The sequence below is a fragment of the Fundulus heteroclitus genome, unplaced genomic scaffold, assembly GCF_011125445.2.
Source record: "Fundulus heteroclitus isolate FHET01 unplaced genomic scaffold, MU-UCD_Fhet_4.1 scaffold_36, whole genome shotgun sequence".
NCBI classification, from domain to species: domain Eukaryota; kingdom Metazoa; phylum Chordata; class Actinopteri; order Cyprinodontiformes; family Fundulidae; genus Fundulus; species Fundulus heteroclitus.
The window spans coordinates 3,471,340-3,484,865 of NW_023396770.1; the positions used below are offsets into that span (position 1 = coordinate 3,471,340).

At 39.9% G+C, this 13,526-nt stretch overlaps 1 protein-coding gene across 1 annotated transcript in view; it reads right to left on the reverse strand.

Moving 5' to 3' along the window:
* Positions 1-5,236: 5,236 nt before the first annotated feature.
* Positions 5,237-13,526, reverse strand: part of LOC105922547 (vesicle (multivesicular body) trafficking 1) — a 59,999-nt gene continuing 51,709 nt past the window's right edge. The window contains exon 8 of the mRNA XM_036130435.1: positions 5,237-8,559. Within this exon, the coding sequence (XP_035986328.1) occupies positions 8,414-8,559 (146 nt within the window). The 3' untranslated portion in view covers positions 5,237-8,413. The remainder of the gene's footprint in view (positions 8,560-13,526) is intronic.

Below are 13,526 nucleotides of genomic sequence, written 5' to 3' on the forward strand. Positions count from 1 at the left end.
GTGACAGCTAATCTTTTTAACAATAAACAATAGAGACGCTAAAAACGGCGTAATTTCACTTCCCTGCCTCTAGTGGGCAGCATGTTCGGTGAGTTTCAGCTCTTGTTTCTGCTGACGTTGGATTATAAAAGCGACAGCGTAGCTCTTAAACTGCTGTGAGGGTTGCAGTCACACGTTGCAGAGCTTCCCCATGCAGTCACATTACGATTTTCCTGTATACACAACAACGCAGGCAGATCAGGAGGTTTTCCAAAGCCTTGTTTCTTTTAGGAGAAAAGGCGCAGTGGTGTTGTTTTGTAGACGAAAAGTTAAAAAGCAAAAAAGCTTTTCTGTTTTACTCCAAACAGGTATGCAGAGTAGGGGGCCCAGGACTGAACCCTGAGGCACTCCACAGCCTGGCAAAGGTAATTATTTACAGATTTCATCCCAGGGTTGCACTTTATTTAGCTTTAGCCATTTCCTGTCAACCTAAGATGAAAAAGTTTAAGGGGTGTGAACATAGACATTATATACGTAGATGCGTCATTGGGCGGGTTCTGCCTATGCTGCGATGCGTCAGAGCGTCCGCCATCTTAAATGTGGCAAATCTGCAGTTACTCAGTCACTAAAACAGTATCAGAGGGACTTTAATCTCTGAATATACTTTGTATTCGTAGTATTTTTGTTGTTGTAATGTTACAAGTTTATTTTCGTATCCCTTTGGCTTCATTCTCCTGAATTTATTCTCCTAAAGAATAAAAATATTTAAAATAATCTAACCTGGCCCTATTACTCCAGGAGTGAAATAATTCTGCAAACTGTGACTATTCTGGAAATATTCCCCCTTAATTCTCATAATATGACGTTTTTCTCATAACATTACCACTTTTGTGTTTTTTTTTAATGTTTTTTACTTTTTTTTTTACATATATATATATATATATATATATATATATATATATACACACATACATCATACATTATATATGTGAACACTTTTCCAAGCCGAAGCAAAGAGGACCAAAAGTGGAGCTGATCCAGTGGCTGCTCAGGTTCTATTAATGAACTTTTGGAGTTCAGAGGATAAACTTTTCTTTAGAGACATTAAGACATCATTTTTAGTTTTGAGCCAGATTTTTCAGGAGTCTTCAGATCAAACCTTGAGGTGAAATATAGTGAGTTTTCCCCACAAACAGGGAGGTCTTTAAACCAAAGCCTCCTCAGAGCCGTGCTGCTGACAACCTGACGTCAGCCTGTTTGCTGTTTGAACATTTCCTGCAATCCTTCGGCTCGCTTCGCTCTCCTGGAGCTTTGATACGTGAGCAGAACAGAAGGTGTCGTTCTGCGCTTCAGGCTGCAGGCTTTAACCTTCACTTAGGAGGAACACAAGGTGAAAAACGGCCCTGAATGCAAACAGATGGAGAGGAAACTGTAGAAAGGCAGCAGTGGCCTTCAGCAAGGAGCAAAAAGCAAAGAAACTGGGACACAAGGCATGCTTCAGAATGCCTGAAAAGGTGTAAAAACGTAGCCTCTTTTAAATAAACCTGATCAATCTAATCTTCTGGTTTGTAGACTGCAGGAAAGCAGAGGACCTGGATAATCTTCTCAGGTGTGCGGTGGCTCTTAAAGCACCGACTCCAGTCACAGGAAGCGTTTTGTGAATCTCACCAAAACTCTTAAACGGGTTTTGATTTCGAGTCTCCTCATGCTTGTTGCTTTACGCCTCTTTTTTTCCCCCCTACAACAGTTTTTCCTTCCACTCAACTTTCCAGTACCATGTTTGGAAACAGTCCGCTTCTTTAGCGAAGACTTTTCGCAGCCTGCGCTGTTTGGGGACGGCGCCAATGACCGTAATGTGTGTAATCAACCTAAATATGAGTTTCACTTCCATGAACATTTCACGGATAATCTAGTTCTCTGAGATGCACCTACATATAAAAGGTTTAAATCTGTTGCTGAAGGTGACATGCTGATTGAAATGTGATAAGTGCTTTTGTGCCGAGCACCAAGAGGCTGAGGTCATGGCGTCAGATTTTAATTGCTGGTTTGCGGTTTTCCTTTTAGCCTCTCTGAACGACGGGGGCCGCTTCCTTTAAACTAAAACCACACGTCCTGATTCTCTCCACCACACCAGAAAAAGGAAGACCTACAGTCACCGTCAGGCTGCGTTATAACGGCGAAGATGTTACGGCAGATCACCAGGAAGATAAGGGCTTTAGTTTCACAGCTTTGTTTCTAAATGAGCAGCTTTAGACGCTGCCGTCTTAAATGCAACTCACTGAATGGCATTATGTTGTCAATATATATTCATTGTTCACTAAAGAGAGAGAAAAAAAACTGCTCAACATTTTCAAGAGTCCTGCTTTGATGCACAAACATTTTACTGGAGGCCTTTGAGCTCATTTTGTCTCTGCTGAGATAAAAATATTTCAAACGGTAAGAAGAAAAGGCGTGTTTACCTGATCTCTGGTCCTTTTTTGGTGTTCATGGACAGGATTGTGGAGAGGAGGAACATCTGGCTCTCATTGTTGGGTCTTTTTTTTTTTTTTGCAGATCATAAGCTTCTCCTGGGGTCTTCAAACTACGACCTTTAGCCTGCGCTGGAGAGGCTTATCGCTGAGATGAGGGTCAGCTCCTCCAAGGCCGAGGCCATAATTGGAGAAGAGTGAATTTCAGAGCAGGAGATGGATACGTGGGATAGGGTTTCCACTGCAGCCATGACGGCATTGCTCCAGATTGTGGTGGTGGAAGGAGGGAAGCTCTGGATTTAATGACCCATCAGCATTCCAGCCCTCATCGACGGCACCGAGCTCCGGATCCAGACGGAAAGCACCAGGACCTGGATACGAGCAGCTGGAAAGAGCTCGCTCTGTAGGGCTGCCAGGCTCTGCCTTACATCCCCTCAGCAGATCAGAGTGTAGATCCACTTTTGTTTGCAATAACAAAGACTATCATCAGCATAAAAACGAAGAGCTACAGCACAAACACTCTGACCCACATTATTACTGCAAATCAAATCAAAACGCCGGCTCTAGTACAGAGCCCTGATGGACACCCTTTATAACAAGAAAGATTACTTTAAAAGCAGATGGAAATGAAGAAGTCACGATCTGTTTTGACCCCACCAATTGATTGACTGCAACAAAGTCGGGACTTGCCTGGGTTTGTTCATCACCACCAATGGGATAAGAAGCTGGTTCAGTGGTAAATCAGGTTAAATTAACCTTGTGGTTTAGGTAAAGCATCTAATAGCAGAGAGTCCTAATTTTCTTAACTAAATGATAACCTGCAGGTGTATCTATTAGCAGGTTTACCACTTCCTGTAGGTTAACTAAACCTGGTTTATCACTTAATCATGTTCTTAGTATACACCCCCTGGTCTAAATTTTGTCTGCACTTGGTTGTGTGCAATTTTAAAGTGTATAGCACTGACCTTGGTTGAAGAAGGAAAACTGAAAGCTTACAAAATGGTTGTATTTTCTGTCTAAACTTGGTCTAAATTTCTCCTGCACTTGGCTGTTTATATTATTTCAAGTGAATTTGACTTTCAAAGTTTACCAAAATCGAAAAAATGTCATTCAAACTGCATTTGCTTTGTTTTACTTTTTACTTATACTTTTTATTACATTACTTGAGTACATCTATTTTTACAGTAATTTTCATAATTAAGTACAAGACATTTCAGATACTTTAAGACTTTTACTCAGGTAACATTTCAGTCAGTGACTTGGACTTTTACCAAAGTCATATTTTGGAGAGGTACTTATAATTTTACTTGACTCCGAGATTTCAGTACTTTATACAACACTGCGTAAAACATGACAGATAAAGCATGTTGTGTATAGACAGATGGACGGACGGATGCATGTTCAGTCTGAGGTACCTGGCTCCCTGACAGAGGAATAACTGACTTCAATTACAGACATGAGAAAAAGTAAATATATAGTGCTCAGTTGAAATGTTCAGCTACATTTTGCACTTGCTCAACATTTCCAGCACTCTGTAGCTACAGGCCTTTAACAACACACTGAGGCCCAGAGTAAACGCTGCTCTGGATCCTGCATGGTGCTCCTGCTGCAATGGAAAACCTGCCCAGCTTCTCATGTTTCACTGATGTAAACAAGCTAATGACATATTAACAGCTGTAGGTTATGGTCAAAGGCTACAAAAAGGTTTAGGGCATGAAAATAAAGGTTTAATGAAGCAGAAAAAGCCTTCGAACTCCAGCAGCCAGAAACTTTTCAGTGTTTGGTTTTAGTCTTTAAAACCTGCTGCCTGATGACAGGATGTGATGAACAAACTCCTCAGTTCTTGAGACCATTCTAGGTTTGTAAAACTCCCTGGAACTGAACCAAATATCCCTCGTCATCCAGGGGTCTGCAGCCTGTGGCTCTTTACACCTTCAGTTTTGGCTCTTAGACCAAAAATGTAAAGGTAATTTAAAATTGCTAGCTTTAGGATGCATTTAGTTCTGCAATATATGCATAACATTTCCAGAAAGAAGGAAACTAATGGTGCAGAGGATATTTCGCAATAGATAAATTAAGTACCTTTTTGTTAATAGGTTGCGGACGAAATGTTCAGTAAAAGAAAATTTATTAAACCTAAACTTAAAAGTACTGGTGGTTAAATAATAAAAACTGTTGATCTTTAATTTAAAAATTTTTAAACAAATTTCCTATAATATACTATAAAAACAGGCTCTCGTTTCAAATTGAGGTGTAACTTTTGCAGCTCTAAACAAACTTTGTTTAGCTGGACCGAGAGCAGAAAATGCTCTGCGGGTTGTAAAGGTTGCTAATCCCTGCTGTACTCTCTGCTTCCAGACTCCTGGTTTAGTTTCTATACCGACTGACCATTCAGAGGTTTTTCAAATGATTTCACAATCATTTAGTCCAACAGGTTGTTTCTTTTGCTACTTAAACAAAAATCAAATAAAAATAAAGGCGAGTTGATCACTTTTCACTGATTCCTAAATATCAGAGCTCTGCCACTCATCTCTATTACGCCTGTTAGAAAGATAAATTAGACGAATCACGAAGGAAACCGCAATGCCTCCATGTTTTTCTTTTCTACCTTTTTCAATTTCAGTTGTCAGTAACATTTCCAAAACTTAAGTATGTTTCCTCTTTCTACAGCTTTAAAAGACCACTATCTAGAAAATATAGCCTTGTTTAAATGAATTGATGCAGATTAGATCTCTTTCAGAAATGAGTTTGAGTTTGCTTAATTAAAAATAATTTCACACAATTAAACAAACATTTCGAACATTTTATTCAAACTACAGTGACTCAGACCGATTCGAACGCTTCGTGCAAAGTTTTGAAAGCCTTTAAGTCAGTGAAACAATTGTTCGAAAAGATTCAAGTTAATTACGGAAAAAAGATGTCTAAAGCTAAAACTACAACCAACACCTCTCCTCCGTCTACAGACACAGTGATATGTTTTGTAAACGTCAGAAATAACTAGCCCCCCCACTCTCCAGCCCTCTGACTGCACCGTCCTCTACGGTTTCTTCCAGATTGTTAAAGGAGATATAGACATCATAAACAAGGAGACTGAATCCATTCAGTGGTGCACCTGGAGAGAAAACAGGTGGTGCAGAATAAGAAAGCAGCTGATTTTTGTTTCTCAGATGGTGTTTTGTTGGTTCAGTCCAATGAGTCTATGAGTTTTAGGCCCTTAATGAGCCCGCCTCAGTTGTTAGAGGCAAAGATGAACAAATCATGAAGCCAACAGCTTGGTCAGGTGAGTAATAAAAACGCCAGACTATTAATTTCCTCACTTCCAGTTACTGTGCCAAAGTGACATAAAGCATGAAGCTCTTGCTTTAATCCAGTGAGATAAACATTCAGACCTTTAACGGATGAAGATGGCGGTGTTTTACCAGAGAGTCCAGGATGAAAACGTTGTAGCTCAGGTGGTTGAGAGGAAATATGATGAAAAGTGGCTGCAATGCTTGTTTTTTTATTTATAGTGAAGAGAATGCTACAAAATGTTAATTCACTTACTGTAACATAGCCATCGTCACCCAGAACACTAGAGATAGCAGTAGCTTGGTTTATTAGCAGGTCAACTTCACTAGGTTAAAGCTGACAGGTTAATGTTAGCATGGTAAAGCTAGCTGTAGTGTGTTTGGTCAAATCTAGTCAAGTTAGTCTCCCTAATGAGCCTCTGTTACATACTTTTTACTTTAACATGTAGACTATAAGCAGTTGAGGATGAAATTTGTTTTTTACCACTACCGCTAACGAGTGGATTTACTATATAATGCACTTAATGGTATATTAGTGGACAATCTGAAAAGTTGCTTAAGCTAACAAAGGCATGAAGTTGGGCAAAACATTCATTAGCATGGTAGATTTAGCATACTAATGTTAGGATTAGCTTGCAAAAGCCAATTTTAGTATGCTACCGTTAGTAAATTCTGTTCTTAACTTTGACCTGGTCTAGTCATGCATTTTGTATGCATGTCTAAAAGTGAGTAGGTCTGTTTAGTAAGTTGACAATCTTTTTATACCAGATCTTAAGACTAAAGCTAGCTAAAATGTTCATTATTGAGTTAGCATTAGCATATTTAAATTATCTGTACGGTAAACCCTTTTCTAGCATGCTGCTGTTTGAAGTACGATACTTCATAAACTCATCAACTTAAATGACTATTAAATGAGGGGATGTTGTGAACAAAGAGATACATTTTTTTATTGTAGCATTAAAATACTAAGAATTTAATATGAATTTCTAGTGCTCCAAGTAGTAAACGACTACACAATTATGTTGGCTGTCAACCTATGATGTCAGCGTGTAAGCATAAAATTCACCAAGATGTTCATTAGCATGTTAGCTTTGTAGCATTACCCAAAAGCAAAACTAATGACGACTTGCTAGAGTTAATTTTAGCAAGTTAAATTTAGGATTAGTTTACTTTATCGCACACATTTCTTGTGCAGTTTGTGGTGAATTAGTGAACATTAAGAACAGAGCTGTGAATGTTCTCCATGTATATTAGCCTAGATGTTTATTAGCATTTAAGAACTACAACATTAGCATGCTAATGGCTAAAGTTAGCATCTTAGATCCACATACAGCTGTAAAAGAAACTAACATTACTACCTGTGCTCAGTAAAACTTTAACCCCAGTTTAATGAATGAGGCACCAGTTGAGTGTTGGAAGGTTTTAGGTCAGCATTGGAAATTTGATTCACTCGGCTGCTTAGAAATAAAAGTAGAAAGATTATTTCAACCTGAGAAAATGTTGACTGCTCAGTTTGTGCATCTATATCACGCTTTAAAAGTTTTATTTTGCTATTGTACTCCATTTTTGTTTGCAACTGGAGACAGAGTGTCCCTGTTCTACAAAGAAATCAACACTGGGACAAATTGGATGCGCTACTTGTCAGCCTGGAAAAGGTTTCCCCAACAGGCACCTTGCATGGATTTACTAGCATAGCATTGACACTGGCAAACATTCCAAGTATTTCAATATAGCTGTAAACAGATTATACCAAGTTTTGACAATCAAATATAAAAATAAACATTAATTTATGCAATAAATGGAGTTTATAAAGACCAACTTTAACCAATCATCATTATTAAGGGTTATTAAGAGAGTCATCTAATCACCTGTTGGTTAAATACAGTTTAATAATTTCACCCGCCCAAAAAAAAAATAGATTTTTTATCTTAACATTGATGTGCTGAATAATTTGAGTTTGGACATGAGGGAAACACTGATGATCCAGCCCTGGAACGATTTATTTAGCAGGAATTACCTGATAAATAAACTATGATGAATCTGAACAGTTAGGATTTTATACAAACTGGTATCTGCGTTGGTTATCTTTGCAATAAAGCTTTGTTGGATCGTAGCTGAGAAGCTCTCAAAAACAGACAATCCTGGTGATAGTGGAAGCCATCAGGAAAGAAAAAGAGTAAATTTACTCCTTTAATTCTGGGTCTATTGAAAGATTGCGTAAATGTTGACATTAGTTTAGCTGAAAGCAAGCTTGAGTTGATAAAGTGACACATTCAGACCAGAGTTTTCGGCCTAAAGACAAAGCGCCCAGGACAGCTTTCTCTCCTCTTTATTTTGAACCTGCTGTAAGGAGAATAGGAACCACGCTGAGGCGGATGAGCTGGTAACGAGCTGATGGGGGTCAATAACGAGGCTTTGAGTCCGCATGTCCCGCAGTCAGTTGGTCAGTTGTCCCGTCAATTGGTGCGACGGCGGACAGAGGCCACCATTGTCCCGTCGCATTTTCACCATGTCCTCATCTGACGTGAGTGGCCTCAGTGTGAGAGCGTCCCCGTCGGCTCGCTGCGGGCCAGATCCCAGAAAGATATAGGGGAGGAAAAGCGGTGGGGTGGGGTGGGGGGGGGGATGGAAGAAAAGGAGAGGAGGAAGGAGGAGTCAGAGGGGAGGCGGACAAAGAGCTCATTCTTTGCCGGTGGTGAGGAGTTTCAAGGCTTTCTGGAGGTTCTGGATGGCTGTGCCGACGTCCTCGTATTGCAGAGCGCTGCCGGCGTACTTGCAGTACTTCTGCGCCTTGGTGAAGTCTTCGGGGGAGAGCTGAACGCCGCCTGAGGGAGGGAGGGAGGGAGAGGATGAGGTAGAAGAGGTCAATGTCAGCCAATTAGAGGCAAAAAGAGGAGCAATCAGTCCTGATTACTGAGTTAATAAGGATGAGGATGCAAATACAAAAGAGACGATCACTCTACAGTCAGTACATGGCAAAGACACAAAGAGACGGCGGCTAATCTAACTGTTGTCAGGAACCTTTAGGAAACAGCCAGGAATCAACAGAGACAAGTAAAATATTATTTTATAAGAGCAAACAGTGAACAATACTGACGCATTGATTGAATTTGACGGAACAGACATCAGACACATGAAACCAGCTGGAAGACCGGACGGATCTAAGGCTGCGGTGCTGAGCTCAGGTCTGAGGTTTAAGCTCTGTAGAAACAGGCCTGGACCAGCAAAGTAACGGCTAACCTGCTCCAAAGATGCTTCTGGCCAAGTTTCAAGTAAAAGTAAGGAGAGCGGGGGGTAGACCCAGTAGACCCAGTAGACCCATAGCGAACACATGTTACTCCGGTAGGACCTGGAGACTGAACCTGGTAAGGTGTGGTCTGGGTTGTGTCTCTGCTCTGTCTTCTGTAACCCCCAGTCGGTCGAGGCAGATGGCCGTTCATACTGAGCCTGATTCTGCTGGAGGTTTTTTCTTCCCGCTATTGGGTGTTTTTTCTTTCCACTGTCGCTTCATGCTTGCTCAGTATGAGGAATTGCTGCAAAGCCATCAACAATGCAGACGACTCTCCCTGTGGCTCTACGCTCTTTCAGGAGGAGTGAATGCTGCTTGGAGAGACTTTGAAGCAATCAACTGGTTTCCTTATATAGGAAAATTTTGACCAATCTGTATAATATGATTGATTTTGACTTTGTAAAGTGCCTTGAGATGACATGTTTCATGAATTGGCGCTATATAAATAAAATTTAATTGAATTGAACCAACCCTGAATCAGTGCAAGATGATTCATGAACAATCTGGCATTCAATCATAGGAAACTGTAATTTCTGTAATTGTTCCTACTTATTTACCCTTATATTCTACTCTTGGTGCTTTCTTTAGAGCTAACTCTAGGTCAGAAAGTTTACTTCTATTTTCTCATCCCCAATAATTGTGTGTTTGCCAGTGTTACACCCAAATTTCCACATTTAGTGACATTTGTTATTTTATGCATCTGAGGGGATTCCAAACAGAAAAAATGAGACTACGATAATATTTATGCCGTTTTATAACCACACTTTGCTGTAATCTTTTAAAGTGCTATTGATCAACAGTTCTTCTTAAAAAGTTTGGCTGCTGTCCACCTGGTGTCGGTGAACTCTTTGAACATGAATCTTTTAGGAAGGCGGTTGGACGAGGAAAGAAGAAATGTCGGACCTGAAGCCTCCAGCAGACGAATGTTTGACACAGGACTGGAGAGACGCCAAGGTCTTTTCTCTTCGGCTACATTTTCCTCATATCAGACCCCGCAGTTGTAAATCCACATAACTCCATCATATGGATCATTCAGTGATAAAAAGACTCCTAAATCTCTAATGACAGGAGGAAGGCAGCCTGTGTGAGTGCAGTCTTCTGTAATCCGCCATGTTCACAGAAGCTTTTAATGAAGACTGACATCCTGAAAATATCTGGATCCTTAATCTTATCCTGCCTCACGACAAGCCGTCTGATCTGTGGGATCTGAATTATCCAACATCAAAGTCAGCATAAAGCCACTTCAGCTCATCCTTCCTGCTATTTCATACCCTACACAGGGTTCTGGTGCCATCAGGAACACCGTGGAAAAGCACTGAATTCAGTTTAGGTATTCTCCAGGTCTAAATAAGTATGGAAACATAATATAAAGGTGTTAAAATATATTTTTAGACTTTATTTCCAATCTCATTGCATGCAAAGTTGCATAAATTATGTTATACATCCATCCATCTTGTTTTCACAGTGCACCAATTCAAAACCAGACTATAGAATGTCTTCCATGAATTAATGTTGGCGTTAAATAGGAGAAAATGAGCATAAACTGAGAATCATGGAAGTTTAAGTGTGGAAAAGTATGAGGTTTTGACAGGGAAAACGTGCAGGAATCCTGTCTACAAACTTTTAAAGGTGAACTTCTGCTTCGATTACAACCCAGGTAAAAACATTAAGACATCAGATTATAAAGTAGCTTTTTTTTTAATCGTATTTAGCTACTTCCCCTCCACCCTTCAGATTCTCTCTTGTAGTTGTACGGCTCAGCCTGATGGAGGATGAAACTCTTCGCCACACAGGCTGGAAAACGGGGCTTTAAATCTTCTGGCACATCCTTTAAGTTCAGTCTCAGTCTCACTGTAGGAACTGAAGCACTCTGAGAACCTTCTGGAAACTTAAAATACATTTAGGGCTATTTAGAAAAGCTGCTTTGTAACAATGACTAAACCCCTAAATGGAATTAGGATTTACGGCGTGTGACTGCATATAAAACACAGAATGTATGACCGGAGCCTTTAAAGCTGGAGGTCCCTGTATGAAAGTGCGTTGTGTTAGTAATGAATGCAGCATATTTTTATTAGCAATATTTTTTATTACAGAAGTGTTTATCAAAATTATAATAGATGCATCTGCTGGAAAAGTCAGACAGAAGTTCATTTAATTGCTTAGTGAAACTCATCAATCTGTTTCTTTAACGACTTTTAGCTCAGGATATTTCCCAGCCATGACAGACTGTCGCTCCTCGTCCATTTTTTTACAGACACTATAGCTATAACTAAATAACTAATAGCGCCTGACAAGGACTTAATAACTCATGTTTATTGGCAAATATAAACCTTTAGGAGATTAGGTCTACGCTAATATCCCTTTCTCCATCTTGCACATATTTCTGCCTAAAGATATATCTGAACGTGTTTTTGTAGCCAAATAAGTCATGGTTTTAAAAAATGTTTCAGCCTCGTGTTATAAACAGAAGCTCAAAGGTAAAAAAAAAAATAAAATAAAAGAAAGGCTTGAAAATTAAATTCTTGAAATAAAAAATGTGGATGAAATGGGTGCTGGACATTTTATCAGCACTATTCAGACGTCTTTAGGGGATTTCAGAATGTTTTACAAAACCTTAATTGCTTCCCTACATTTCTTGTTGCTTGTTCGAGGTCTGCCTCCCTCAATCTGTCTCCCCCCCCCCCAGAGGAAACTCCTAACTCGAACCATGCCTCAGCGCCTCGCTCGTCCCTCAGCGCGGTGCCGTCCAAACAGAACACGAGACGCTGCGTGGGACGCTTCTCGCTCTGCATATCGAACACAGCTGCACGTCTCCAAGCCATAAAGTGAGCGACGGCGCAGAATGAAAACATATTAATGCATCAGGAGGAATAACATTTAATAAGCCAGCCTGGCGCTTGACAAATCAAAAAAAAAAAGGGGGGGGGGGGGGGTTCCTTACAGAAAGTTCTGTGTGCTGGAGAAGTGCTGAGTCGGGGAAAAGCTTCCAGTTTAAACTGCCTTACATGTTAATGTGTTGGACTGTCCTCCATTTGGCCAATCTGTTGATTCTGCAGTTAAAAGGTGATTCCTGTAAATATTTTTCATGTTTGTGAACAATTAAAGGGCTGGTGTTTGAAAACTGTGTTCTTTATTTCATGTGTCATGTGTTCATATGTGTTTTTTGGTATTTTGTTTTTTATCATCTGCTCCCTTTACTTTACGAAAGCCGCCTGATTTTACCAAAACAACTGGTTAAAGTAAAGCTGAACATAATACGGTCAGTACGAATGTTTATTTCTAATGCATTTTAAAGCATTTCGATTTAATTCTACATGACAAATGTAGTTCAGATCATCTCTTCACAGGGGTTCCTCAGGGATGTTTGCTCGGGTCCTGGTTCTTTCCACCTCAGACCACAATGACCCAGATTATCGGCTCTAAGGGATGTTACTCAGACGTATTTGTCCTTTCTAATGTCTGACTTTAAAATCATCAGCACAAATTTGTAATCGCTCAGAGATTTTCACCATGTTTAACTCAGATATGAAGTTGTCAACCTGCCAGGAAAGTTTTGAAAATATATTGTCCTTGTAAAGAAGTTAATGAAGGCAAGATTCAGTCATGGTTGTCTGACACCCGGTACTATAATATGAACAATACAGTCCATACTTTCTCAGAGTTTAACATTTGTTTCTTGCATGTTACGTGATATTTTGGGTTTGAAATATCTCCATAAAGTACACAATATAAAATAAAAAAAAGTATCTTTTTACCTCAAAACACAAAGGACCCAGTACCCATATAATTGCAGATAAGTTCCCTCTATCTTCAGGCAATATACCCATTTCTAGAAACATATCTGGAAAGTTTATGTAAAATGACATTTAGGTGTTAGAAAAGTAAAGTATTTCTGGGAAACTTGAAAGTTTAAAAGTTTTAATTTAGGACCTGAGAAAGAGATTTTCAAGATTTGAGAAAGTACCCCGAAAATTCCAGGCAAGCAAAAAAAGTTAGTACCTTAAAGTTAATCCGTAAATTACAAGAATAAGGATGTTTCATGACATTGATTGTGACAGTAATCAGTAACGAGTCACGTACCACGACTTTACAAATCTCTACGCTATATATATATATATATATATTAGGGCTGGGCAAGTTAACGCGTTAATTTTACGTTAACTTATTAGACTATTAACGGCGATATTTTCTTTAACGCGCATTAACGCATGTTGCTCACATGCTTTTATTTTGTGAAGGTCTGTTGCTGCGGTGTAGGGGTTTGAATCAGAACAGTAGGTGGCGATAATGCGCCAATAACCTCGCTGTCAGCCAAACCTTGGATTCAAAGAGTAAGAAAGGTGCTGGCCGGAAAAAAACAAAGCCGACATGCGAAAGGCGGTGTTTCCCGCAGGAATTTGCTTAGGCGAGGCGGTGAGTTGGCGGCCGGAACAAGTTTTGTGCGGAGCGGGGGGGTCTGCATCAACGCCGTCGGTGAAGTCGCTTCTCGCTTCAAAGTATCCA